The sequence below is a fragment of the Psittacula echo genome (genome assembly GCF_963264785.1).
Source record: "Psittacula echo genome assembly, chromosome: 10".
Lineage (NCBI taxonomy): Eukaryota > Metazoa > Chordata > Aves > Psittaciformes > Psittacidae > Psittacula > Psittacula echo.
The window spans coordinates 22,707,065-22,734,464 of NC_137741.1; the positions used below are offsets into that span (position 1 = coordinate 22,707,065).

Genomic DNA, 27,400 nt, shown 5'->3' on the forward strand with positions numbered 1-27,400 from the left:
AGGTAGTGAATTGTGGGAAGTGAATCGTATTAGGGATAAAATTACAATTAACCATGAAAGCCATTTAAATAAAGACACAATAGCTTTTTCATCACTGAAGCCCTGTTTTAGTGGTGAAATTTATGGGTTTGATGTAGAGTATTTGGTACGTGGCTGCTATTGCAAAATTGGTCAGATGTGTCTTTGCTGTACAGTCTGTAAATCTAGGTCATCCCCACTTGCTTGCTTCCAGCTAAATATTGTAGTCTGCTCAGGACTTAAATTACTTTATTGGTTCTGCAAGTGTCTCTTTAGGTAGCCTACAAGGGAACAAATGAAGAAAAGAAAACAGCATTACAAAGTGGGTAAAATGACAGGGAATAAGTGTCAGAGACAGAATGAATCTTCAATTGCCCGTTTTTTCATTTTGTTCTGTTTTTCTAGGTGGCTGTGGGGCTTCCTTGGACCTTACAGATCCTTCATAAGAAACTGTACCTGGTGTGTGGTGAAAAATGCAGAGTTTTCTAGTTCAAGAAGCCTTTTGGACAGCATGGAGCTTGCCTACGTCATGAGACAGGAAGGAGAGGATTTTATCATGGGCACACAGCATGGGCTAAGTCGCCTTCAGAGAGTAAGTTAGTTCAAACAGGCTGTTCCAGCAGCCTGTTGCTGTGTCCTAGAATCATGTCATGACTATCAGCAGAACCAGGTAGGATTGGGATCAGGGCTGTGGGAGTACTCTGGGCTAGCTCTGAGAGTGCAATTGCGTGCTGGCACTGAGGCAGTTGTGAGGGTGTTTGTGTGCATGTCTCTGTGTGTTTCTTGTAAGATCACGTCAATAACTTGTCTCATTTGACCACTATGATTTTGATCAAATGCTTGGAGCCAAAAGGCAACTTTTGCTGTTGGCAATCCATTGCCTAACATGCAACCAATACACAAAATAGTATAATCTAGTATATGAAGGATTAGACTATTTTTTATATATACACACACATATATTTTCAATATATTTCATATATTTTTCAATCTGGATTGCTACAGGACGTTCTGACCCTGTAGGCACAGAACATGTAATTAAACCAGGTAATTGGAGAATTAGAGAAGATTGAAAATTAATAGGGGTCTAAAACTTATTACAGACATAGAGGATAAGAGTTAAACTTATCTGGGATAAATGGGGTCTAAAGGGAAAGGTCATGATTGACTGTACATGATTTAGGTTCAAAAAATAGTATTAGGAAAAAAATTATAGAATCATAGAATAGTTAGGGTTGGAAAGGACCTCAAGATCATCTAGTTCCAAACTCCCTGCTGTGGGCAGGGACACCTCACACTAAACCATGCCACCCAAGGCCTCGTCCAATCTGGCCTTGAACACCACCAAGGGCAACCCATTCCAGTGCCTCACCACCCTCACAGTAAAGAATTTCTTCTTTATATCCAATCTAAACTTCCCCTGTTTCAGTTTGAACCCGTTACCCCTTGTCCTGTCACTACAGTCCCTGATGAATAGTCCCTCCCCAGCATCCTTGTAGGCCCCCTTCAGATACTGGAAGGCTGCTATGAGGTCTCCACGCAGCCTTCTCTTCTCCAGGCTGAACAGCCCCAACTTTCTCAGCCTGTCTTCATACGGGAGGTGCTCCACTCCCCTGATCATCCTCGTGGCCTCCTCTGGACTTGTTCCAACAGTTCCATGTCCTTTTTATGTTGAGGACACCATAACTGCAGACAATGCTCCAAGTGAGGTCTCACGAGAGCAGAGTAGAGGGGCAGGATCACCTCCTTTGACCTGCTGGTCACGCTCCTCTTGATGCAGCCCAGGATACGGTTGCTTTCTGGGCTGCGAGCGCACACTGAAGCCGGCTCATGTTCATTTTCTCATCAACCAACATCCCCAAGTCCTTCTCCGCAGGGCTGCTCTGAATCTCTTCTCTGCCCAACCTGTAGCTGTGCCTGGGATTGCTCCGACCCAGGTGTAGGACCTTGCACTTGATTTTGTTGAACTTCATAAGGTTGACATTGGCCCACCTCAGAAGTGTGTCAAGGTCCCTCTGGATGGCATCCCTTCCCTCCGACATGTCAACCAAACCATACAGCTTGGTGTCATCGGCAAACTTGCTGAGGGCGCACTCAATCCCACTGTCCATGTCACCAACAAAGGTGTTGAACAAGACCGGTCCCAACACCGATCGCTGAGGGGCACCACTCGTTACTGTTTTCCAATTGTACATCGAGCCATTGACCACAACTCTTTGCGTGCGGCCATCCAGCCAGTTCTTTATCCACCGCGTGGTCCACCCATCAAATTGATGTCTCTCCAATTTAGAGACAAGGATGTCATGTGGGACAGCGTCGAACGCTTTGCACAAATCCAGGAAGGTGATGTCAACTGCTCTGCCCCTGTCCATCAGTTTTGTAGCCCCATCATAGAAGGCCACCAGATTGGTCAGGCAGGATTTTCCCTTGGTGAAGCCATGCTGGCTGTCACCAAGCACCTCCCTGTTTTTCATGTGCCTTAGCATGCCTTCCAGGAGAATCTGCTCCAAGAGTTTGCCAGGCACAGAGGTGAGACTGACTGGTCTGTAATTCCCTGGGTCATCCATTTTCCCCTGCTTGAAAATGGGGGTTATCTTTCCCTTTTTCCAGTCGTTGAGAACTTCACCTGACTGCCATGATTTTTCAAATATGATGGCCAGTGGCTTAGCAACTTCATTCGCCAGCTGCTTCAGGACCCACGGATGGATTTTGTCAGGTCCCATGGACTTGTGTACATTTAGGTTTTTAAGATGGTCTCTAACCAGATCCTCTCCTACAGTGGGCCCAGAGTCTTCATTCTTACAGTCCCTGCATCCACCTTCCAAGACTTTGGTGGTGCGGTCAGAGCCTTTGCCAGTGAAGACCGGGGCAAAGAAGTCGTTAAGAACCTCAGCCTTCTCCAAATCTTGGGTAGCCAGTCCTCCCGATAGCTTCCGGAGGGGGCCTACGTTGTCCCTAGTCTGTCTTTTATTCGCTATGTACCTATAGAGTCCCTTCCTGTTATCCTTCACATCCATGAGGTAGATCATCAGAATGAAAGATGCTAAGATGTAGAGTTGCAATAGACATGTTATTGAAGGTCTTGAAGAGTTTCATTTGTGCTACAGAGAGGATAAGAGACAGCTTGGAATTCTTAGTGTTAAAGGGGATGTAGAGCAGATTCTACTCCATCTTCAGGCTTTGTTTTCCAGGAATGAGGACTCATATGAACAGTTATTCAGTGGAAGGTTATTTGAATGTGCTTTTATTTCCCAGTCTTTTTTGAACTGCAAGACTTATACTCTGGAAAGGCACGTGTGAAGCTGCGTATATTGCCCTGTTGGAGGAGGATTTGAAGAGGTTACGTTTCAGTGGTAGCCTGCAGCTAGGTTATCTGCAAGTTACTGTAGAATCAGAGCATCAGAGTCTTCAGGTGTTCTAAACATGTATTTTTTTCAGCACTATTGACAGAAATGATCTTTCTCATAAAGGAAGTGGCCTGCGAAAGAATAGATAAAAGTAGTTTAAATAAAAGACTGAATTTTGGTGCTCTTGTTTCCCCTAGGAAGCCAGTGATTAGGTATTAAGGCCAAGTACTCAGAATTTATTTTTTTTTTTTACAGAATTAGTTGCGCAAATTTTGAAATTAGAGAAAAATAGGTACCTCTGTAATGCTCTTTGTAAGGCTGACTAGTGCCTGTTCAACAGTAAAAAGAAAAAAGACAAGAAACAAGCAATAAATTAAACACACACAAACCAGAACAAACAACAACTAGCAGAGACAGTAACAGAGATCACACATCTTAAATTAGGGGAGCTGTTACAGGAACCACTGAAATATAACCTTGAAGAGGTTCAAACAGGTTCTTTGACGTGTGATAATCGTGTTTTACATTTCTTATCAGAATTAGCGTGTAGGAAGAAGTAAGTTTATGAGAGATTTGTTGGGGTTTGGTGTTTTTTTTAGGGGGATTGTGGGATTGTGCAAAAAATCTTATGGGATTTCTGGGGGGAACAAAGTTTTGCACTCCTCAGTCGACATATAAACATTACTTTAAATGTCTTCTGTTTATATAACTGCAAAGTGGCCACATATGAAGTAATGCAAATAAATGTTAACAATTAGAACTATAAATGATTGTTAGAAACCCTTTTGTTTTGTAATTTATGTCTGGCATTCACCTCTGTATTTTCTGTCACTCTCCCTTTCCATACAGACCCTTTAAAAAAATTCTGTAAATGTACTTTTCCAGGGACTCATATAATCACTGAGGTTGGAAGGAACCTCTGGAAGCATCTAGTCTAGCCTCACTTCCTTAATACAGGGTCAACTAGAGTGGGTTGTTCAGGACTATGTCTAATTAAGTTTGAAGTACCTCCAAGGATGGACACTCCACAACTTCTCTGTGCAGCTTGTTCCAGTGTTTGACCACCTTCAGAATAAAAATGTTTCTTCTTATGTTTAAGTGGACTTCCCTTAATTTGAGTCTGCTGCCCTGTGCTTCTTGTCCTGTCCTCTCTGAGCCTCTCCTCATATATTGGATGCTCCAAGCCCTTAAACAGTTGCTCAGTACTTCACTGAACTTGTTCTATTCTATCAATGTCTTCCTTGTACCAACGAACTGAAGCCAGTACTCTAGGTGGCTTCACCAGCACTGGGAAGATGGGAAGGATCATCTCCCCTCCCTGTTGGTGATGTTTTTCCTAAGAGAGGCTATTGGTCTACCTAGTTGCTTACATTTGTGCTTAAGTGGTAAACTTAAGCCATGGCAGTGAAATTCATGGGACAGCTGGTGACATCTTCAGTACTCTGACTCTTGAGCAAGAGTTAGGTAAAGCAACAGTAACACTTTAAGCACTGAGGGAAAGGGAACTTTTACAGCAGGATTATTTCCTGTGGCAGTGCTGCTGAATGTTGCTGTTGTTGCATGTTGATGTTTTGAGGCACCCTGCTTCAAACAGTGGCTAACATTTCAGGTGAGTTACTATGGTGTGGTCGGCAGAGCTGTTTAGGTGGAAGGGCACAGCTGTGTCCAGCAAGGCTGGGTTTTGCTGCTGAGGAGGGCTGGTGCAGCTGGAAGCCTGGCAAGAGAAGGCGGCACCCCAGCAGGCTGTAGGCTTGGGACAGGCTCCTGGGGCTGAGTTGACCTGGCTGTGTTGTGCACATGATGGCTGGGCTGCTGGGGCTTTGCGTGTCAGGAGGCTGGAAGGGTTGAGAGGGTGGATGTAGGGTCATGACAGGGTTGGCCTGTGCTGTATCCTATGTAGCAGGGCTGGTAGAGCTTAGGTCAGAGCTTAGCTAGGTGTTATGAATGGGTTTGACAGGAGACGTTGAAGCTACGGGTGGGCCAGGGCCGTGAGGCCCGAGAAGGTACATGGGGACGTAGTGTGAGGCACGGCGGGCAGGCGGGGGTGCGTCGAGGCTAAGGCCTGTGGGACGGAGCCGAGCTAGTCCGGGCGCTGAGACCGGCCCACACCGGCAGCGGACAGAGGCGGCTGGGGCGGGGAGACGGAGAGAGCGTAAGCGGCGACTCCTCCCCCGCCACACCCGGTGCGGCAGGAAGAGGAACAGCCGCGCCCAGTTCCCGGCCACCCCGGGCCCAGCGTAGCACCATGGCGGCTGCGGCGGAGGAGGTGGACGGGCTGGCCATGGCCCGGCCTCATTATGGCTGTGAGTACTAGGGCGCGTGGGGTCTGCTAAGCAGCGATTTGCCTGTCCTGCGCTGTCAGTCCCTTTCAGGAGCCCGTGCTGGGAACTGAGCCTGGGGTGTGGCAGGCGCGGGGGGAAGCCGCGGGGCCCCGAATCTCGGGTGCGGCCCGTCGTGCCTCCTGCGGGGTCGGCGCCCCGGGGTGCGGGAGCTGGTTCAGGCTCGGCGTCCCTCTCGCGTGTTGGAGAGGAACGATAGAAGAAGGGGGGGAAAGGAGAGGAGAGGAGGGCAGTACGGGGGCGTTCTGCCGCCTTCCCGCCGTCGCTTCCCGCGGGAGGGCCCCGAGCCTCGCCCAAGATGTCCGCCGCGGGCGGAGGCCTCGCGTGGCCGCAGCGGTCCCTGTCTCCCGCGTCCTTCGGCCGCGGCACCTGGCTTACTGGGCAAAACGCCCGTTCTGATCGGACCCTTCCGCTTCCTTGTCGTATGCTCGCTGTGGAGAGGGATGCTTCAGTGCGAGGTGTCCGAGATGGATGCTCGCTTGTGCTGCGGCACCACGTCAGAAATCAGCGAAGGCGGGGAACCGTGGTGCTGCGGGTGAGAGCCGTGAGCGCCGGTCGGCCGGGCTGGGCTGCGGGAAGGGCCCTCGGCTTAACGTTAGAAGGGAGGATTGAGCTGGGAGGGATTTTTTTCCTTCCTGGTAGGCGTTACCCTGCCGTTTGAGTCCGTTTTCAGCGCTTCTAGCTTTGGGTGCGGGCTGGAATAATCGGAAAAATGCTTTGTGGTAATTCAGCCTGGTTTGTAAGAGACCCTTTACAGTTTGAAGCAAAATCCTGTTTGATCCCAAATGCTGTAGTTGATGCCTCATCGCTTGCATGTTTTGTTGAAGGTATTTTAAGCTAACATTTGATTAATAATGGCATGGGACACTTCCTATTTGGCAAGTTGGTCCATAAAACTTTAAAAGTTGGTTTGTCTTTTTTTTTTTTTTTCCTATGAGAAAATGAATGCGGTATTTAGCTGTAAGAGTGGGAAGAGCAGACTTTATCAGTGAGGCTTTAAACACAGAATCTGGCAGGTTTAGGCATATACACCTAAGTAAATCCTTAGCTTGATCTGAAGATGGCACACAGGTTGTGGATCTGAATGAGGCTGTCCGAGGTGAGGATTGTGAGTGGCATTTACATATTTTTTTGGAGACAAACTATAAAGATATAGAACAGATTATATCATGTGAATATATGCTGTCGACCTTCCTTAATCTTTGACTGCTAAAATTGGAGGATAGATAGATAGAACATGAGGTCACTGACGTGCTTTTGGGGAAGAGAAAGGCAAAGCTAGAAGAAAATAAGAAAATGAAGGACTGTTTCTAAGCAGTTGCAAGATGGAAGAAGTTGCATCACAGTCAAATTGAGAAATCGGAAGAGGGAAGATGGCAAGTTTGTGTGACAAGGAAGGATAAGGAAACTGGGCGTTTTCTGTTGCTTCTAAAGAACAGATATATTTGGTCCTTAATTTCCCTGAAAAAAATAAAACCTGCGCTGAGTTTGTATGAGAAAGGTTGTATCTGATTTTTGGTGTGCCTGTTCAGTTACTTTCAATCTTCAACTACTTGAGGGTGTCTTTTGGCTATTTGCAGCTGTCTTGGATAATGAGAGATTGACAGCAGAGGAAATGGATGAAAGGCGACGCCAGAATGTAGCCTATGAGTACCTTTGTCACCTGGAGGAAGCAAAGAGGTAAGAATAAGTGGTTTGGAACTGCTGATGCTTTAGAAGAAGTTGTGATGTTTGATAAGGGCAATAATTTGGATACAGTTTACCTCTTGTCTGTGTTTCTTAGTGGCTGTATAGATTCATTTTAACAAACGAGCAAACTCCAAAACAGCCGACCCCCAATGTACTTATCTAACATGTTCTTAAAGGCTTTGTGATGGGGACTCCATAGCTTTAGTGCTCCAGTGTTCCTAGCACTGGATGGGTTCTCCCTGTGTCTAACTTCTGTATGTCTTGGTGCAGTATTACCTCACTACTTATCAATGGACATGGAGAAAAGATTATTCTCTTTCTCTTAACCGCAACTTTTTACAAATTGAAATTGTAATAGTGTATTTCCCTTACACTTACCTTTTAGACTGAAAACCCAATTCTTGCATATTTCTCTGTGAGTCCTGTTCAGTAGGCCTATAGTACTTTTCCCTGGATTGTTCTGACTTCACTCACTCTGTGTCTTTCTGGAAGTGCACTGCTGAAATGGAGAAGAGTTTTCCATCAAGGATGTTAATATGCATACTTATAACAGTATAAGGATTTGTACCCTGATAGATATGCTACTGTTGTACATTATGGCATGGTATCTACATTTTCATAATGGTATGATGTAGTAGAGTTTTGCTGCGTTGTTACCTGTTACCCTTTTACTTGAAGGTGCCTTACTTGAAATGTGTTCCTCATCTTGTGTTTATACCATCTATCATATTTTTCTAAGTGTATTATCTTTCATGTGATCCAGTGCAATTTTGTTTTTCTTGATATTTGCTTTATATGTTGAAGTAATTTTGATCTTATTCCTGTCCTCCAGCATGTCTGTAACTTTTGTGTCATCTCCATGTTTAATAAGAGTGTAAGCATGCTGTATTTCTTTGTTCAGACAGTTATGGATAGTATGATCATAACACAGCTATTAATGGAAAAAGAGCCAATATTAAAAATGAATGCATGAAATCTCACTGTTGGTATTTTTTAAAATCTTTTTGCAAACATTCAATCCTATATGCTGTACCTGGATAATAAGCATGAGACAGACCAGTTTGTCTGCTGCTTTTCTTCATGACAGTTGGATCTTTTCATGCCTTTGTATATTTTTCAATTTAAATTTAATGAAACTTTTTTTTTTTTTTTTAAGCTGCGATTGAGACCAAAGTCAGGTTTTCAAGAATGAGATTAAAGAGAAGGAGATGAGGTAACGTTTGTACTGGTGACTGCCCCTGCCCCCTCCATTTTTGAAAGTAAGGCTGGTGTTGGCAAACTAGCCTGTGTGTATGCCACAGAAAATAAGTTCTGGAGCAGCAGGAAAGTACAGCATGCATAAAACCATGTTCTAAACAGTTGACAGCATGTTTCGTCATGGCTCACTGAATACTTCTGTCTGCCTCTGTCTTTCAAATGATGATATGAAGAGCCAGAAAACTTTCTCTTCCACTGGCTGGGTGATGAACTTTGCATAAATCTGTATAAGTCTTCCCCAGCAAGATGGATGTGTTACACTGTAGTGATTTTGTTGGAGAGGAAATTCTGAGTTTCTACAAGTTTACTGCTGGCAGAGTATAAGGAGGGACTTCATTCCAAGGCTTGAATAGTTTATGCTGCCTTACCAAAAATGTTTATTATATTTTTGAAGGGGCAGGGAGCACTTGGTTTATGCTGTAGTCTTTTTAGATGCTTCATAACAATTGTCACTACTTTAGATTCACAGAGGCTGTGTAGTTACTAGCAGATAATAGTTTTCTGTCCATGAGGATTTGAATGAAGATTGATGTAGTGAGAGAGGTCTGCCTATATGTCAAAATAACTCCTTCCCTTTGAATTGGAGATCTTCAGGAGCAAATGCTGCATGACAGGGAGAGATGAGTTTTGCTGTAGTCACTGACAGTGCTTGAAGAAACCCCAGATCCATCAAATGTGGACTCTTTGCATCATTGGCCTCACAGAAAATATTTTCCAAGATGCTTGTTATCTATGCAATTCTATGTCCACATTTGGAAAAAAAATCAGGCAAAAGCCCCTTAACACAGTAGACAGCTTTAATACTTTCATTAAGCTCTTGCTTAATCATGAGGACTTAGTCTTTAGATAAATCATCTTTGACTCTGAAGTTGCTTGGCCATCTTATCTCTGCTTCTGAGTATTGCCTTGGTATTATTGAGGCTGAGCAGCTGTGCATTTGATTTTGCTGCACCTTGTCAGAAACAAGATGTTTTTACTGTTTTGTCTGAGGACAAGCCTTCAGATGCTTCAAATAATGCCTAGTGGTTGCCAGTATGTTTTGTGAAGAATGAAGTAACAACTGTGTCACTCAAAATGCAAGCAGTGGTGTTACAGCCTTCCTCCTATCCACCTTGGTAGTCAGAGAACTTGTTAAGCTTTCGAGAGCTTAAAGTACCCATTTTTCAACCCTCAACCCATGGTGAGGGTTGCTTAGGGGCCTATAGGATGCTTATACCTATGTGATTGGGAATTCCTGACTGTAGCTGAAGCCAGGGCACTTTGCGTAAGAGTTAAAGATTAAATGACCAGAAGAAGGGGAGCAGAATCTGTAGGTTAGCAATTAAGAAACACAAGTGAGAGCAGAAGGACTTGGGTTCATGGTCTTGAGTTCATGGTCTACTCCCAATAATTTTTTTTTTTTTTTCCACTGAGCAGTCTTTTTGTAAAAATTCCTTTGATTCCTGCCCACCTCCCCTTATGATTATTGCTACTAATACATTCTAAAAGAAGGCTCAGCTGCATTGTTACAAAGGAGCTTATTTAACAAAAACAACTAAGCTGGAACTGCAAGAGATCATTATATTTGCAGTTTATGTCTTTGGTCTGACATTTTCTGTACTTAATTTCCCTGCCAGCAGTGTGAGCCATAATGTGAATTAGTTAATGTAGCATTTTGCTTGTGTTATTAATTACAGTGCCTCAGAGCTATAGGTATGGATAAAGAGAGTTTATAATCTTTCTTCACAGTAAGAGATTTTCAGATTGGAAAATGTATTTATAAGGAGAGGACCTAACATAGAATCATGGAATATAATAATGTGAATAATCATGCTGATTAGCCTTGCATCAGCATTGTCAGAGGCTTGCTGTTGCTTCAATCAAGCAACAAATAAAGGATCTAGAAACTGGAACAGCACATGGGTATTTCATGAAGTTGTTTGAAGTTTGTGTCTGCTGAGGAGCATACATCAGAGGGATAACAATAACTTATTTAATGGCATTCCAGCTTGTCTTCTTTCCTTTTTTTTTTTATCTTGAGCTGTCACTGCTGTACTGTTGTTATTTAACAGTGTTTGACTTCCGCAACCAATGTGCAACAGTCTTGAGAAACAGGTGTTTTCTTGCTTAGTTGGAGAAAGGGAGGCAGAGTGCAGCTAAGTTGCTCAAGATTATGAATGACATTGACCTGAATATTTGAGCTAAATTGAAGATTGGTAATAAGAGGGATTCCTGTACTATGCTTGAACCAGATGCCTCTTTCTTGAATAAAAATGGCTTTATGAGTTGGTGTTTTCTAATACTTCAAGTTTGGTGTTTTGTGTTTGGTTGCTTGGTTTTGGTGGATTTTGTTTGTTTGGGGGTTTTTTTCTTCTCCAAATCACAATAGTCTATACAGAAAAGATATGGCAGTTCAGATAAAACTGTAAGAAGTACTTTGCTGTTATCTAGAGCTTGGGCTGGTGCACAGTAATATTCTTCATCTGTGTTTTGTGATAGCTTTTTTCCTATGTGGGAAATACCCCTTGTTGGGGTATTGTGACATTTTTGTGATGAAATTAGCACTTACCAGTTTGGCAAAGGCTTTTTTCAAGCTTTATTTTTCACTATGGAGTATTTTAGGTTCCTTCATTTTGGAAACTAAAATATTATTGACTCTCTTGTTTCCTCATCTGGCTTGCTGGGTGATGATACCATGCTTTTCCCCTGGAATAGTAGAAAATATTTTCATTCTGGGTTATTCCTGAGCATGGTTTAAGCATTTTGGTGCCCAGATTATTTGGCTTCCAATAACTAACTTCCATTGTGCCCGAGCAGTGTGTCATTTCTTGTATGCATCAGGATGGAATGTGGCAATGTTGTTCTTTTTCTCCTTTTTGAGGTTTCTTGTAGAAGATGTTAACCTGTTGAGCAAGAAAAGGATGATGCTTGCTCTTTATTGCTCTTTTAATATGTTCAGGATTGAAGTGTACTGCCTGTGGTTTTGTGGTAATCCCCTTCTTTCTGGCAGATTAGAAGATGGCTTAATGTAAACTGATACCGTTGAGCGAAATTAATACTTTTTGCCTCTGTGGTAAAGCCTGAAGAGTCTTTCTCATTCATTGCTTTTCTGTAAGAATTACATTCCCCTCTCCCTCGATGCATGCTTTCTCTCTTTAAAGTGGGAAACAATTTTTTTTTGACTGGGATGATTTGTGTGTGTCTCAGTTAAACTTTGTTTTCTTGAAAAAATCTAATGTTTAAATTAAAAAATCTGGTCTTCATCTTTTTGGGTTTCCCATTTTTAGCTTGAAAGTGTTTGGATATCATTGTCTCTTGAAATCTGGCATAGTCACCCAAGATCTGCTTAAACAGATTTCTTTATCTTCAGAGGTGTAGGGTACCCAGAAGAATGAAGAGGAAGAATTATAAAGGACACCACTTTCTGGACAGATCAGCACATCTAAAGTTAGAGCTAGATGGGAAGCTCTATAAAGCTTATTATGTGAGTAACTTTGTAATGCTGGTTCCCTGTTGTTTTTGTAAAAGTATAGGTATCAGTTGCTGAAAGAGCTGTAATTTGAAGATGAAGTATTTTAAATAGTACACTGCAGCTTAAATCTGTGTGTGAAGGAAACGTAACGGTTGCTCTTTTACTCAGATTTACTCTCAAATCAGAGATTTTTCAGAAAGGTGATAAATAGCATCGGTTCCATTCTCTTATTAGCCTCAACTGAGAAAAGTGAGATAGTTCAGTTAAAATGTGTCTTACAAGCCTCTGTTTAAGAACAGGGCTGTGATTAGCAGTAGGTAACAATAATGTGGTTTGAGAAAAGCAGCATTAGGCTTTCTCACTTATTTTGGTACAGTTTTCAGTGTGCCTCAGATAAGCAAGTAATGTGCAGAATATCTTACTTAGAGTCTGCTTAGACTCATCTGCAAGTTAGACAGGTAAGTTTCATATGGGTTTGGAAACTGTAGAGTTAGTACGCTGCCTCTTGCAGGATTCTGAGGATGAAGCAGTCTGCGAGTGGAGCTTAGAGTGCAACAGTTCTGGTGGTGTGAACCAGAGCTGCTGTTGAAGAATTTAATTTTTTTTTTTTTTTTTTTTGCTGTAAATCTCAGGCTAGCAAGAACAGCAATGTAACTCCGGAGTCCTTCAAAGAAAGAGTGAGGATTGTTTTGGATTTATCTCTGAGCTCATTCTTTTTTCCCTTCCTTCCCCCCCTTAGGTTAAGGCAAACTTGACTTTGTGGTGTAGGGTTACTTTTAGCTTTTAAAGATGCTTCTATTTGCATTCCCATTCTAATATCTGGAGTGCATGTGCCCCAGCTACAAGGTAGTGTCTTTCAGTAATTATGGGCACTTAATTGTATTACCTCAGAAGCACAGGAAATTGTTGCAACTGTGCAAACAACAGGACAAGAGAAGATTGTAGATCTTGAACTATTTGCAGATTAGGTGTGAAACGCATTCTGAAGTTATGATATGTGAAAGCTATTTTGCTTTATGCAGGTCAGCCTGCATGTATTTATATTTAATCTCTAGTCTATATTTAATACTTCAGATCATAAATGGTCCCTTCTTTAATAATTGCTGGACAGTATTCCATGCTGGAAAAGATTTAAAGATGGAATTGGTTATGTTTTGCAAACACCTGTGGTAATTTAATTAGTAGCCTGTAATTCAGAACCTATGTTCCTCTTCTTGATGAGGTCTTCAGGCTTAGATGGGAGGCAATTTGAGACTTCTGAATGATGTCTGTCTGGTTTGCCCATGTTTTATTTCAAATGTATGGCTCCTTTTTGGAAATATTTTGGTTTTATTTTCCAACTGAATTTCTGACACTTCTTGTCATCTTCTACCCAAAGTGACCATTCCAGATTAGGTGAGTGGGTCAGAAGGTCACTAATTGACATAGCAGAGCTTATTCTTATGTGGCATAAACGGGGTTGCTCTTTTTATTCCAGGCTAATCAAGGCTGTTTTCTTTATTTCCGTGGGTTGGTGTTTTTTTTTTTTTTTTGTGTGTGTGTGTTTGGGGGTTGTTTGGTTTCTGCTTCTGTCAGATACAATGCAAGTCCCATGTTAGATTGTAATCCATGAATATTCACAGATAATGTTTTGGGTTTTTTTTTATCAATAGCTGTATTATTTTATTATCAATAGCTGTTAGTTGCAGTAGTTGCTGTTTAACTCTCCCCACTTCATATGGGGCTTCCTGTCAGCTCCTGTTTAGACTTGAGGAGGTGCTTCTTCACAGTCCCTCTTTTGTTCCATTGATGACCTGATGCGGCTGGCAGGAAGCGGCTGTCTGGGCTGGAAGTGTCTTGAAATGCACATTCAGAACCCTATTTCTCTGAGAAGTGGGTTGACAGAGGAGGGAGGACGGTGGGGGGTACCACCATCTCTGCCTGGCTCTGCATGCTTTTTCTATGAGTCATTGGAAATAGTAATGAAAGACAGGCTATGAGGAGAGATGCAGCTGTTTGCACAGAGTACGATTCAGAGACCAGGTTTTTGCTGTGTGGTTGGTGGTTTCTGAAGGAATATTGTATGTAATGCAAAAAGAGAGCAGCTCAAAATAACCAAAGCAAGTAGTTGTCACATAGCAGTTCTTGACTATCTGGTATTGTGGAGTGTTTCTTATAACCCTTATTTGCAAGAAATCAACTTAGTTTTGAGGTATGATAACTTCAGTGGTGCTATACCTTCCAGGTATTTAAGCTTATTTAGTTACTAATTGTAAGTGATCAAGGCAGTTAGCTTGGGCAACAGAATGGTACACTGTGCCTTGAAAAAGACTTCTGCATATGTGATAATGAAGTTCCGCACTTCAGTGCCAAAATATTAATATCGTCTTTGGTTCAGCTGCATCTTGCCAGGGAGGGTACATCAGTCATTGAGAAAAATTTGGCCTGTGTTACCCACTAATCCTTTGCTTTTTGGTAATTTTGAAATTACCAAATATGTTCTTTGAAGAGTGGAATTCTAATTAAGTATTGTTGGTGTCTTCCTTTAGTTTGGACACCTGCTGGTTTCTTGGTCTACTTTTGTGAGTCTTGTTTCTATAGGATGAGTTGTAAGGCAAAGACAGTAATGTTTGAAATTCCTGGTGTCAGCACAAGGCACTAGACAAGATGGGGGAAAGGCAGTGTGGTATGTTATGCAGCTGTTTAGTGACCCTGAGCATGAGCAAATCTGGTGGGGAGTTAGGGAAAGGGAGACTTTTTTTCTTTTTTTGAGGTTGTCTTGTTCTGAGTGCTTGGCATTCTGAAAGTCTTTGCATGATGAGCTACAAAAATGACCTGTTATGGGTTGAGTGTCAGCAGTGTTCCCTGTCAGCCAGCAGTGTTCCCTGTCCCGTTGCCAGCTTCTGGCTGGTGGTTACGCTGTGATCACTGAAACTCAGTTTGACAGAGTTTCTGCCCTCTCCTTCTTACAGTTTTTCTGCTGTCTACCAGATACTTGTCACGTGTTCCTGTTGCAACAACTGCACAAATACGATGTTATTAAAGCCTCTACTGCTTGAGGAAGATGATGTTGTTTATTGCATGTCAGAAATACTCTGAAACAAGCTACTCTCTGCTAAAATCCCTTTTCAGCACAGGGACAGGTACATGATGTCCTTGTAGACATCCAGGAATTGTGAAGTTAGCTGATTAACTGCCAGAATCTGAAACATAGGAACGTTTTTGTGTCTTTACTGGTGCAGATTTTTTTTGACTGTAGTAGATCAGGTGCAAATTTTCTATTTATTTTCTCGTGGACAAAACTGTTATTTTCTCTTTCACCTGTCTTCCAAACTAGTGAGAGAAGAAAGAAACATTTTTAGTCTTTCCGCAGACACAAGTATTAAAAAAGTCTACGTCAGCAGCACATGCAGTGACAGCTTTTTGTACTTTTCCTTCATTTTAATTGTTTTGAACCCAGACTACACAACTTTTCTTTGTGACTTTCGAATCAGCGTTACAACCATCTGATGGAGTTAGACCATAAAGGTATCTCATGTTGATTTTTTTTTTTTTTTTTTGAGGCTCCAGGTAGTGGAGGACAGCCAATATCTAGATGTATCGTCCCAGCAGATTAAAACTTATGTGCATTTTCCAGTAAGAGTTTTTCCTGCTTCAGCTTCTAGCTGTTGATTCTTATTCTCTTTGTCTAGTTGAGACTCCTGCTCTTGCAAATAGTCTGTATTTATATTGGTACTGTCTAAGAGTGATTAAATATTCTCTAATAGCTGGTTTGCAGACCTGGCAAAAACCATGTGTTGGTGTCCTTGGGATAGAGGTCGGGGACATTCTGCTTGCTGAGACGCATGGCCCTCCAGGATGCAAGGGAAGCAGTTGGAGTCTGCTGCTTCAGTCAGAGAAAGAAGTTTACCCTGTGGGTGTGCTCTGATATTGCCACTTTTTTCTCTGCATTTTTGGATTTAGCACCAGTGTCTGGACAGTTGGCCTTGTTCTTGCTTCCTGCTGGTTTTTTACTCTGCTCATGTGACTGTCTCTTTGGTTTCCCCTCTCTAGGCTCCTTCTTCCAGTACCTCAAATTCAAGCTTGTTTTTGTTTTCAGTGCATGTTATTTGGCTTTGTTATTGGTAATAACTTTTTTCATTTGCTAATCATTACCTTCACTTGGCCGAGGACGCTAGCTTTGATGAATTCCTGTTCCATATCCTCCTCAAATAAAGTCCCTCCTGGAGATGATTTCTTTTACTCCAGCTGGTGTAAAGCTTCTTCTGCCTTTCCTGTACTTAATGCCTTCTGCAGCAGTGCCTACCATCCCTCACTGGACTTGAAAGTGCCAAGGTATGTTTGGTTGTGTTAGGTGGGGGGTTCGTTTTTATTTGTGGTGGTTGTAGGTTTATTTGTTGGGTGTATTTTTTTTGTTTGTTTTTTAGAGTATGCTTTCTTGGTTCAGTGCTCACTTCTGTTTTCTGTTGTGTTGCACGTTTTATGGCATGGTGTGTGCTGTCTGGGGCAAGACAATGTGCAGGAGCACAATGAATGGCTCGTGCATGACTGGGGTTTTTGTGTACCACAATAAATAATAATTTCCTTGTCTGCCTGCTCTGGAGGACCGCTTTGTATATGCAGTGGAAGGGAGGAGTTTCAGAGAGAATTCTTTTTCTGCTGTGGTGGGCTGATCTTGGCTGGCTGCCACAACCACTAAGCTTCGCTCTCATTCCCCTTCCTCAGCTGGACAGGGGGAGAGAAGATAAGATGAAAGGCCTGTGTGTCAAGACGAAGAGAGAGAGAGATCACACAGCAGTTACTGTTACGAGCAAAATAGACTTTGGGAATAAGTTAAATTAATTTTCCTATCAAATCAGAGTAGGATAATGAGAAATAAGAAAAGTTAAATCACCTTCCCTTCTTTTCTGGGCTCAACTTCACACTCGATTTCTTTGTTTCCTCCCCCTGAGTGATGCAGTGAGAAGGGGAAAGGGGGTTGTGGTGAATTCCTTACGCATTGTCTCTCCCATTTCTTCCTTCTCATGCTCCTATTCTGCTCCAGTGTGGTATTCCTCCCACAGGAGATAGTTCTTCACAAACTTCTCCAGTAGGGGTCCTTCTCACAGGCTGTAGTTCTTCACGAGCTGCTCCAGCATGGGTCCTTTCCGCAGGGTGCAGTCCTTCGCAAGCAGACGGCTCCAGTGTGGGTCCCCCACACAGTCACAAGTCCTGTAGCAAACCTACTCCAGCATCAGCTGCTGTCTCCACGGGGCCACCGGTTCTGCTCCAGCGCAGGCTTCCCATGGGGTCACAGCCTCCTCCAGGCACTTCCTTCTTCCAGCCGTGGGATCCTGCCTGGGCTGCAGGTGCAGATCTGCTCCACCATGGACCTTCATGGGCTGCGGGGACATCTCTGCTCTGCCACCTGCAGCGCCTTCTTCCCTCCTTCCTCGTTGACCCTGGTGTCTGAAGAGCTGTTTCTCTCACATGCTCCCACTCCTGTCTCCCAGCTGCTGTTGTGCAGCAGGCTTTCCGCCTTCTTAAATACAATATTATGATGCTGTCACCTTCACTGATAGCCTCAGCTCTGGCTGATGGTAGGTCCATCTTGGTTAGCCAGACTTTTGACGTTTTCACACGTGTAAGAGCAAAATGTGTGCTGTGTGATCAGTGTCAAGTTTCTGCTATGTCCAAACTCCAGTTCTGGTTACAATTGGCCTGTGATACTACTGAAAAATAACATCTTTGTGTCAGAATCCTTGATAGTGCTGTATTGGGGGATAAGCAAGTTGGTAGTTGACTGATGTTGTTTTTTCTAATCCTTGGTAATAAAGCAGTGTTTCCTTTAAGAGTTTGAAGGCAGCATTACTTGAGAGACTGGCTGCCTGACAATACCCGAACATTTCTGCTGTTGGCTGTGAACTGCAGCTGATGGTAGTAGCTGTAGGAAGATGTTCAAGGGTTGTTTTCTAGGAGGGGAGGGTTGTCTGCATGTTGTAGCAGTAGGACTGACTGATTAGAAAGGTGCTATTAGTACTTTAATTTGAGCTAGATTAAGAGAAATTGGCGAGTCCAACATTACCTATGCAATTGTGATGAAATTTGATTGAAGAATTAATTCTGGGTTAAAAATTATCTTTTCTGTTCTGGTGGGTGGGAGGGAGGGAGCTTGGTGGAAATTGCCAAAGTAGCAAAAAATAATTGAAGATTACTGTTGAAGGCTTATTGATGGTACATTGTTCTAATACATATTTCTAAAGGGAGTAGAGGCTGCTGCCCATCAACCAGGTTGTGTCTCTTCACCCCCCTCCCCCATGATACTTGAGAAACACTTCTCTTGTTCATCTGGAAATTCTGCATTTATTTCTGCCTTTCAAGGATGACAGGTCTTATTTTTAGTAGGAGTATGTGAGCTTTTAAACGTAAAAGGTACTGTGTGATGCTTTCTGGAAGCATTGCTTTCTCCTCTGGCCTAGCAAATGGTTAGGCAATACCTCACTAAGAGGGAGTGTTATTGTATGTAGATTGCCCTAGCTTTGAAGTTATATTAGCACCCACTTAGGAACCTGTTGAAACAGGTATGAGTACATTGAGACAACTTAGGTTCTAACTATGGGCTATGTATCTTATTTTATGGAGATGCTTAAACAGAACTCAGGGCCTCTATGTCATAGAATCATAGAATAGTTAGGGTTGGAAAGGACCTTAAGATCATCCAGTTCCAAACTCCCTGCCGTGGGCAGGGACACCTCACACTAAACCATGGCACCCAAGGCCTCATCCAGTCTGGCCTTGAACACTGCCAAGGATGAAGCATTCACAACCTCCCTGGGCAACCCATTCCAGTGCCTCACCACCCTCACAGTAAAGAATTTCTTCTTTATATCCAATCTAAACTTCCCCTGTTTAAGTTTGAACCCGTTACCCCTTGTCCTGTCACTACAGTCCCTGATGAACAGTCCATCCCCAGCATCCTTGTAGGCCCCCTTCAAATACTGGAAGGCTGCTATGAGGTCTCCACGCAGCCTTCCCTGCTTCAGGCTGAACAGCCCCAACTTTCTCAGCCTGTCTCCATATGGGAGGTGCTCCACTCCCCTGATCATCCTCGTGGCATGCTCTGGACTTGTTCCAACAGTTCCATGTCCTTTTTATGTTGAGGACACCAGAACTGCACACAATACTGCAAGTGAGGTCTCACGAGAGCAGAGTAGAGGGGCAGGATCACCTCCTTCGACCTGCTGGTCACGCTCCTCTTGATGCAGCCCAGGATACGGTTGCTTTCTGGGCTGCGAGCGCACACTGCAGCTGGCTCATGTTCATTTTCTCATCAGCCAATGTCCCCAAGTCCTTCTCCGCAGGGCTGCTCTGAATCTCTTCTCTGCCCAACCTGTAGCTGTGCCTGGGATTGCTCCGACCCAGGTGTAGGACCTTGCACTTGATTTTGTTGAACTTCATAAGGTTGACATTGGCCCACCTCAGAAGTGTGTCAGGGTCCCTCTGGATGGCATCCCTTCCCTCCGACATGTCAACCAAACCATACAGCTTGGTGTCATCGGCAAACTTGCTGAGGGCGCACTCAATTCCACTGTCCATGTCACCAACAAAGGTGTTGAACAAGACCGGTCCCAACACCGATCGCTGAGGGGCACCACTCGTTACTGTTTTCCAATTGTACATCGAGCCATTGACCACAACTCTTTGCGTGCGGCCATCCAGCCAGTTCTTTATCCACCGAGTGGTCCACCCATCAAATTGATGTCTCTCCAATTTAGAGACAAGGATGTCATGTGGGACAGCGTCGAACGCTTTGCACAAATCCAGGAAGGTGATGTCAACTGCTCTGCCCCTGTCCATCAGTTTTGTAGCCCCATCATAGAAGGCCACCAGATTGGTCAGGCAGGATTTCCCCTTGGTGAAGCCATGCTGGCTGTCACCAAGCACCTCCCTGTTTTTCATGTGCCTTAGCATGCCTTCCAGGAGAATCTGCTCCAAGAGTTTGCCAGGCACAGAGGTGAGACTGACTGGTCTGTAATTCCCTGGGTCATCCATTTTCCCCTGCTTGAAAATGGGGGTTGTATTTCCCTTCTTCCAGTCGTCGGGAACTTCACCTGTCCTTCTGTAAGGCAGGAAATTATTTGTTTACGTGTCCCTTCTACTTTCATCTTAGGTCTTCGGAAGTTGAACAAAGTGGGTGGATTTTTTTATTGGCCCAGTAAGGTTCTTGGGAGGATATTCTGAACCCTGTTGCTGCATTTGGACTCTTCATGGTTTGAGTAGCTCTGTGTCCCCTCAGGGGTCTTTGCTTGTAATGATCTAAGGCATGCAAGTGACATTACAGAGGGCTCTTGCCCCACGTGGAATGGGGAAAAGAGTTGCTTATGGAGGTAGGGGAAGAGCTTGGCTAGATCTCAAGAGGTCCCTTATAATAAGCCTTAGAGGTTCAGTGAAGGTTGGGTTGAAGCAGCACAGGAAATGCAGCTACATGGGTAGGGAAAGAATGTGATCTGAATAATGGTGTTTGACTTGTTTTAAGGTCTCTTTTGGATAATGGTTCAGAATTTTTAAGCTTACATTTCCTATCACTCATTCAGTTGCTTTCTGCGTTTTTCTAGAACTTAAAGTTCTTGATTTCTTTTTTTTTTTTTTTTTTTAGGGGAAAGCAGAAATCCGAGAAAAATAGTAGTTTGTGCAGGAATTGAGATTTTGCAGCTTATGTACAGAAGCTTATGGCCAGGTGTTTCCAGAAGCCTTTTCTTCCTGGTAAACACTACTCCTTGTTGCTTTTCCAAGCTCCCTATCCTGCGTTGGATTGCAGGCCCCCCTTTTCTTGGACTCAGGTTGCGCTCCATGGTGTGTAATAGTATCTCATCTGGGATTTAAAGTGCTCTCCCAGTTTAACTGTCTGTGACCTACAGTTGGTCATTTGCAGGAAAGGCTTGTTTGGGAGCATTCAGTTCAAGCAGCAGTGGTAACCGGCTTGATTTTTAATCCCTTTAAGAGAGTGTTTGCATTCCTATTTTTAAAAAATACCCTGAGGAAATCTGTCAAAGTCACAAAACACTGTATGTATGTCATATTAGAGAGGAAAGTGTGGTACAAAGTCTCTTAATATTTGAATCTATTGAAAAGCTTGCTGGAAAAGCTGGTGCTTTCCAGGCTAAACGAGGTGCAAATTAGCAACTTCCTTTGTATAATTTTACCACCTCAAAAGCGTTACTTACACTAGATCTGAAGTACTAAATATGAGGTCCATGAGACTTTCCAAAGTGTTCATGTGGAGTAGGAGGGCTTGAGCAGCCTTTGCCTTGTAGAAGCTTCTCTAGTATGGGGTGTTTGGATTTGTATCTTACTTGGGAACTCTTCTGCCATGTTGCCCCTGCCATCTGTGACTTGTGTGTCCCGAGGTGATGTCTTTTACACTCCCGTCCCTTCATGGCATAAAATTTGTAAGTTGTTTATACCAAACTCCTGTCAAAATTTGAACTGGTTTGTTTTCTGTACTTTGACTCGGTTCCTTACTCCCTTAACGTGTCCTTCTGGTTGTATTTCCTTTCTGTACCTTACAGTCTTTTCATGAACAGTATTCCTATTTTCCCAAGTTAAATGGCAAGGAGCTTAAAGACAAGATAGGAGAAAACATGTCTGTGCATCATCTGGTGTTTGGTGGCTAACTGTGACTTACTCATATGCGAACAGAGGGTCCAGAGGAGGGCTGTGAAGATGATAGAACTGCTGGAGAACCTGCCCTGTGAGGAAACACTGAAGGAGTTGGATCTTTTCTCATTGGAGAAGAGAATGCCTATGGGGATGTCATCAGTTTTCCGGTGGTTACAAAGAGGACTGAGGCTCTCTCTCCACAAGGGTTCCCGTGGGGAGGACAAGGAGCAACAAGAGCAAGTTGCACTGGGAGAAGCTTCATCCTGATACAATAACAAACTTTTTTCAGTAAGAACAATCAACCACTGTAACAACCTTCCCAGGGATGTGGTAGGGTCCCCGTCACTGGAGGTTTTCAAGACATGACTGGACAAGTCTCCCTTTTCCACAGGAGATTGGACCAGATCTTTGAAGATCCTTTCCAACTTGGGCTGTTCTGTGATTCTGTGGATAAACCAGGCAGCGAGACCAGTTACCACGTCCAGTTAGTCAGGTGCTGTCAAAGGGCACATGAATCAGTCTTCTGACTTCTTGCAGCTTTAGGATAGTGAATAGAACCCACAAAGAGTGTGTGAAACTTGAGGCTTGGAAATGTAATTTTTATATACCTTTCCAAATAGTGTTTTAGGTGCTTCTGTGGAATATGAAAGGATAGGTCTTGATTTCTGCAGGGTGTCTACTCTTTGTGTGTGGACGTGTGCATGTTTTTCTCCCTCTGCAGTCCTCCCATGTAGTGTTGCAGTGTCCCATTTCAAGGAACTACTTTATTCAGTAGTGCTGTGGTCCAGTTCTTTCTGTGTAAAGTTTGTTTCAGCCATTCCAACAAAATACTCATTTGCTGATTGAAACTTTCTGCCCGCAGAGCCTTTGTAACGTGGCCATTCAGGGCAGCAGCTACAATTGACATGTACATTTTCTGAAACATTTTGTGAGATGGTATTTTGTAAATTTATTCTAGTTTTTGGGTTGGGAAAGACTAGAGAATGAGAAGTCAGCAGAATCTGGAAGAACCTTGTGTGTTGCCTGTTTCCTGCAGAAAACACTCCCTGCTGTTGGAGAGCTGTCAGTAGGAACATAAAACTTGTTGATTTTTGTGAATGCTGGTTTGAGAAATGCGTAGTTGCCCTTCTTTCATCCCGCTCCTTCCAGGCTGTTCTGGAACATCCCCTGCTCAGTCTTTTGGAGGGCACCTGGTTGGGGACCTGTTTCTGTGATTAGTTACTGTTGCAACCTCTTTGAGAAGCTTCCTGGCACCTTTTTCTTGCTTTTGTTAGCTTTTCAAAGGTACCACCTCTGCTGCTTGGAGCTGTAGAGAAGCCAAGTGTGAGGAAAAGGCTTTTCTGGGTGAAGAGGATGGGTCTTAAAATTGAGTAGTTGTTTGCATTTCCATGGAAAAAAATCAGTAGAACTGAGATTTGGGGACTGTAATGGTGGCTGATTATAGGTACTTTCTCATGAGTTATGGCATGTAACTGCGGATTTTCCCTTTTGAAATAAACTTCTGTCGTGGTTTAAGCCCAGTCAGCCATAAATCAGCCATGCAGTCTCTCTCTCTCACTCCCTGGCAAGAGGGATGGGGAGGAGAATTGAAAGAATGGAACTCCCACAGGTTGAGATAAAAACATTGTAGTAACTAAGGTATAACACAAACCACTACTGCTACCACCAATAATAATAGTGATAAAGGAAATAACAAGGGAAGAGAATACAACACCTCATGACCCGTCGACCGATACCTCGCCCCCAGTCAGCAGTGAACTAGCCCTTCTGGGTAACTCTCAGTTACATCCTGGGCATGACGTGCTGTGGTACGGAATACCTCTTTGGCTAGTTTGGGTCAGGTGTCCTGCCTCTGCTTCCTCCTGGCTTCCCGTCCTCCCTGGCAGAGCATGCAACTCACAAAGTCCTTGGTCAGACCAAACATCGGTGTTATCAGCACTGTTCCCAGGCCGAAAGTCAAAACCACAGCGCTGCACCAGCTACTAAGAAGGAGAAAATATTACTGCTACTGCTGAACCCAGGACAACTTCACATTTTCCTGCTATCCAGAGAGGAATGCATATACTGAAAGCAATCTGAATAACCAATGAAACAGCCATGAAATCAAGCTTTTTGTTAAACCTCTGTTGAATTGTGAGTATTCTTTCAACAATGAGGCTGTACGCATAACTGCTACAGAATCCACAAATAGGAAAACAGCATCAGGGAATCTTTGGATCAAACCTCAAACAGAAGTTCAAGATGAATTAACAATTTGAGGACTTTATGCTATATTTGTTCTACGCTAATTTTTTAGATGATCTTGGGTGTAGACATGGGAATTGCTACAGCTGATTTCAACTTCTGTTAATAGAAAAGGCCATTTGAGGATTAGTGGCAGTTGAGCTAAATTTTTACTAACAACTACCTGTCTCTATAATTAGAAATGTAGTTTACTGCCTTCTCAGGAGGGATGAAAAACTATCTGTGGTGAATTTGAATGCGTCTGGTATGTTGTGTACTTCTACAGTGTTACGTATTTGAGATAAGAGTAAGCTGTGCAAAAGTATCCCCAAAATGCAAAGTAAATTTTATCTTTATAATACTACTTTTCTAAATTACTGTGAAGAAATAATCACGTATTATTGTCCCATTAAGGTCAGAGAGAATGATTTCTGTCATCTTCTGAGATGTTGCAGGTTAAGTAATTTTTAGCTCTTTCTGTTAAGACTCACATGCTGGGCTGAAAATTGTTGGTTCAGAAGCTGATTAATATGTAGTTCTTGTGCTCCTGCCTTAGACTTGATGCTGTTTGTCAGAAAAGGTGAAGCAGGGTGGTGCTGGTGACGACAGTTTCAGTCATCTGATTGCAGTCTACTGCCAAAAGACTGTCAGAGCACTGAGCTACCTCTTGGACTTTTATTTCAACAAACTGAATGTGCTACATTGCTCGTGCTTCTCATTGTGAAGTATTATCTTAGCTAATCAAAAACTTCTTTCCTATCCTATTGCTACTCTCCAGTTTGAAAAAATGCAGAAGACAAGGTTAGTCTCATCAGTGTCCTAATATAAGAATAGTCGTAGTGCCTGACTGTACTGTTCCCCTTTGTATACATCCCACAATAACATTAGGTCTTGCAGTTTTCAACTTTGAATTCGTTGTGTCTGCTGTACTCACCACACATTTTTCAGTGTTGCAGTTGTCTTTTAGGATACAATCCCCAGTCTGTAGATCAGCCAGATCAATGACCTAATATTTAACCTTATCTAAAGCTTTGGATATTTGAACAGGCCTGTTCTTACTCAGGCTGTGACCACCTGTGTGCTAATTATAGGTTACAGTGATGCTAGTACTGCTTTTGTAATTTCTCTAATCTTGTCAGGCTCAATTTTCATGTTTACCTGGAAAACTACAGGAGGCAGCATAGCATGCATCTATGCCAAAATACATTTGAAACGAAACCCTTCCATGAATCGCTGTGAAAACACTGGTTGGAGATGTCTGTTCTTGGTATATATAAGCTATTCTTTGTATGCATGATTTTAATCAGAATATTATGAGGCATGAAGCCTCGCATCTCACAGCTGTGAAATGTCTGCAGTTTTAGTTAGTCAACAGAGCCACATTGGGTTTTACAGGACTGATTTCTGTGAAATTGTTTTAATTTACTACAGTTATTAATTGAATCTGTTTTCACTTGCATCCAGTATGGTGTTTTCCTGTTACTTTGCCTGGATTAATATGGAGCTAAATAGTTTATAGTTATGTATCCATCTGAAAGAGCATTTAGAATATTAAAATTCTGTTCATTGGGTTCAAGCAGGTTCCTCTACTTGTCTGCATTTAAGATCAGTTCCAGTAATGTGGAACTATCATCCCTGCGAGCCAAATTATTAACCTGGCTTATGTTACACTGTCAGCTCTGTTTTATAATATGGGTTACTGCTATTCTGAGTCGCTGTTTTCTTTATTGATCCGAGGCTTATCTGTCCTGTAAGAGCTTTAGAGTTTAGCTACAATTGAGGCATGATCTAAAGAAAATGCTTTAGAATGTGGCCCACGGCTGTGCAGAGAACAGAACAGCCAGGGAGCATGTCATCTTTGAAAGAAACTGTGTAGTTGAGCTTGCAGTATATAGCCTCTGGAAGTCCTGTACGGAACAAATATCAAGGTGCACCTCCATTTTGAGAACAGCGACTTCTCAAATTATTTGTAGTCTTTGTTTTTTTTATCACCAGGATCTGTGACACCATTAAATGAGATGGAAGGAAATAAGATAAGGGAGAATCATGAGGAGAGGAATGCCTATTCTATTCCCACCTCCCCCTGCCCCTGTTTTTGAAATGTATAGTAGTGTGGGAGAAAATGTATAGGTTGGGAAGACAGGCTTAGTGACAACATTGTAGGGCCTCTCTATGAGATAAGCTAAAAGAGCTTGGATAAGTGGTACAAAGTCATGAAATAACTAGTGAATAGTTAATGAGAGTAAAGAAATGCTTGTGCGAGAAGCCTGTACACATGAAGGATTTAAGTTAGCTAAAAGGACAGGTTGGCCACTATGTCTAGAACAGTACCAGCTAAATCATGGGCTGAAGGAGAAATGTGGTGGTGAGGTGGTATCTTAACGACTTGTGAAAGTCTGGCTGTTGGACTTCATACTTGTTAATATTTTGTCTGAAGTGTTGCTGACTAGCATTTTAATGACACAGGTTGTCTGGTAGTGCTATGCCCACTTGCAATCCCTAATGCTAAGTAAATAGTATGCTAGAGTATGACAGCAGTAGCAGCATAAAACTTGCTTAGCATGGGGTTGTGTTCACAAATTGGAAATATGCTCAAGTGACCTACTTTGTTGTTCTTGCACTTCCAGATGGATGGAGGCCTGCCTGAATGAGGAGCTGCCTCCCACAACAGAGCTGGAAGAAGGACTGAGAAATGGAGTCTACCTGGCCAAACTTGGAAACTTCTTCTCCCCTAAAGTGGTTTCTGTGAAGAAAATCTATGATAGGGAACAGACTCGATATAAGGTGAGAGCTATAAGCCATAGGTGTTGCTTTAGGCAGACATCTGAAACAGGAAAATGTGTGCATGGAGGTACTGTGAGCAAATAAACAGAAAGTTAGTTTGTTATTGTTGCCTGAGAAACTTCATCTTCGCTCTAGAACATATGTTAAGTGGGGGGTATGTGTGTGTCTGAATGGACTCGGCTGTATATCTGGGTCTGTATTCATGTGAAAGAACTTGTCATAAGCAATCAATATAATCATATACAGAAGACTTTCCATTTCTGTCAGAGTACTGTTTTAACTATGCATCCTAATAAACCTCCCTGCTCTTCCTGGCAGCTGTGATGGCTTGTTTCTTACTGCCCTCTTGTTACTCTCCGTTCTTATTTCAGGCAACTGGTCTCCACTTCCGGCACACAGATAATGTAATCCAGTGGCTGAATGCCATGGCTGAGATTGGTCTCCCCAAGGTAATTTCTGTGTTTTACATGCAGATAAATAAATAATCTCAGAAAAGCTTTACATTCTGTGGAAGCATTTGCTGTGATACAGAAATCAGCAGGCTTCATCTAGTTAATTCTTCATTTTCTAGATTTACATCCCTATAGAAATTCTCTCCTGAAAGTTGTTGAAAGATTTCATTCTGTTACGTGTGTGAGAATGATAAGATCAAAATAATTGACCTTCTATACTAT

General features: G+C 42.9%; 1 protein-coding gene across 6 annotated transcripts in view; it reads left to right on the forward strand.

Annotated features, from left to right (window-relative positions):
* The first annotated feature begins 5,563 nt into the window (after positions 1 to 5,563).
* IQGAP1 (IQ motif containing GTPase activating protein 1) overlaps positions 5,564 to 27,400 on the forward strand; it is a 64,746-nt gene continuing 42,909 nt past the window's right edge. Inside the window, exons 1-4 of one of the 6 annotated variants that reach the window (XM_080626353.1) lie at positions 5,564 to 5,668; positions 7,285 to 7,384; positions 26,570 to 26,726; positions 27,098 to 27,175. In XM_080626353.1, coding sequence (XP_080482479.1) covers positions 5,611 to 5,668; positions 7,285 to 7,384; positions 26,570 to 26,726; positions 27,098 to 27,175 — 393 coding nt within the window. In that variant the 5' untranslated portion in view covers positions 5,564 to 5,610. Of the gene's footprint in view, positions 5,669 to 7,284; positions 7,385 to 8,160; positions 8,607 to 22,001; positions 22,008 to 22,054; positions 22,213 to 23,831; positions 23,853 to 26,569; positions 26,727 to 27,097; positions 27,176 to 27,400 lie in introns of those variants that run through there. The other 5 variants (XM_080626355.1, XM_080626356.1, XM_080626357.1 and 2 more) reach the window with 5 other exon arrangements.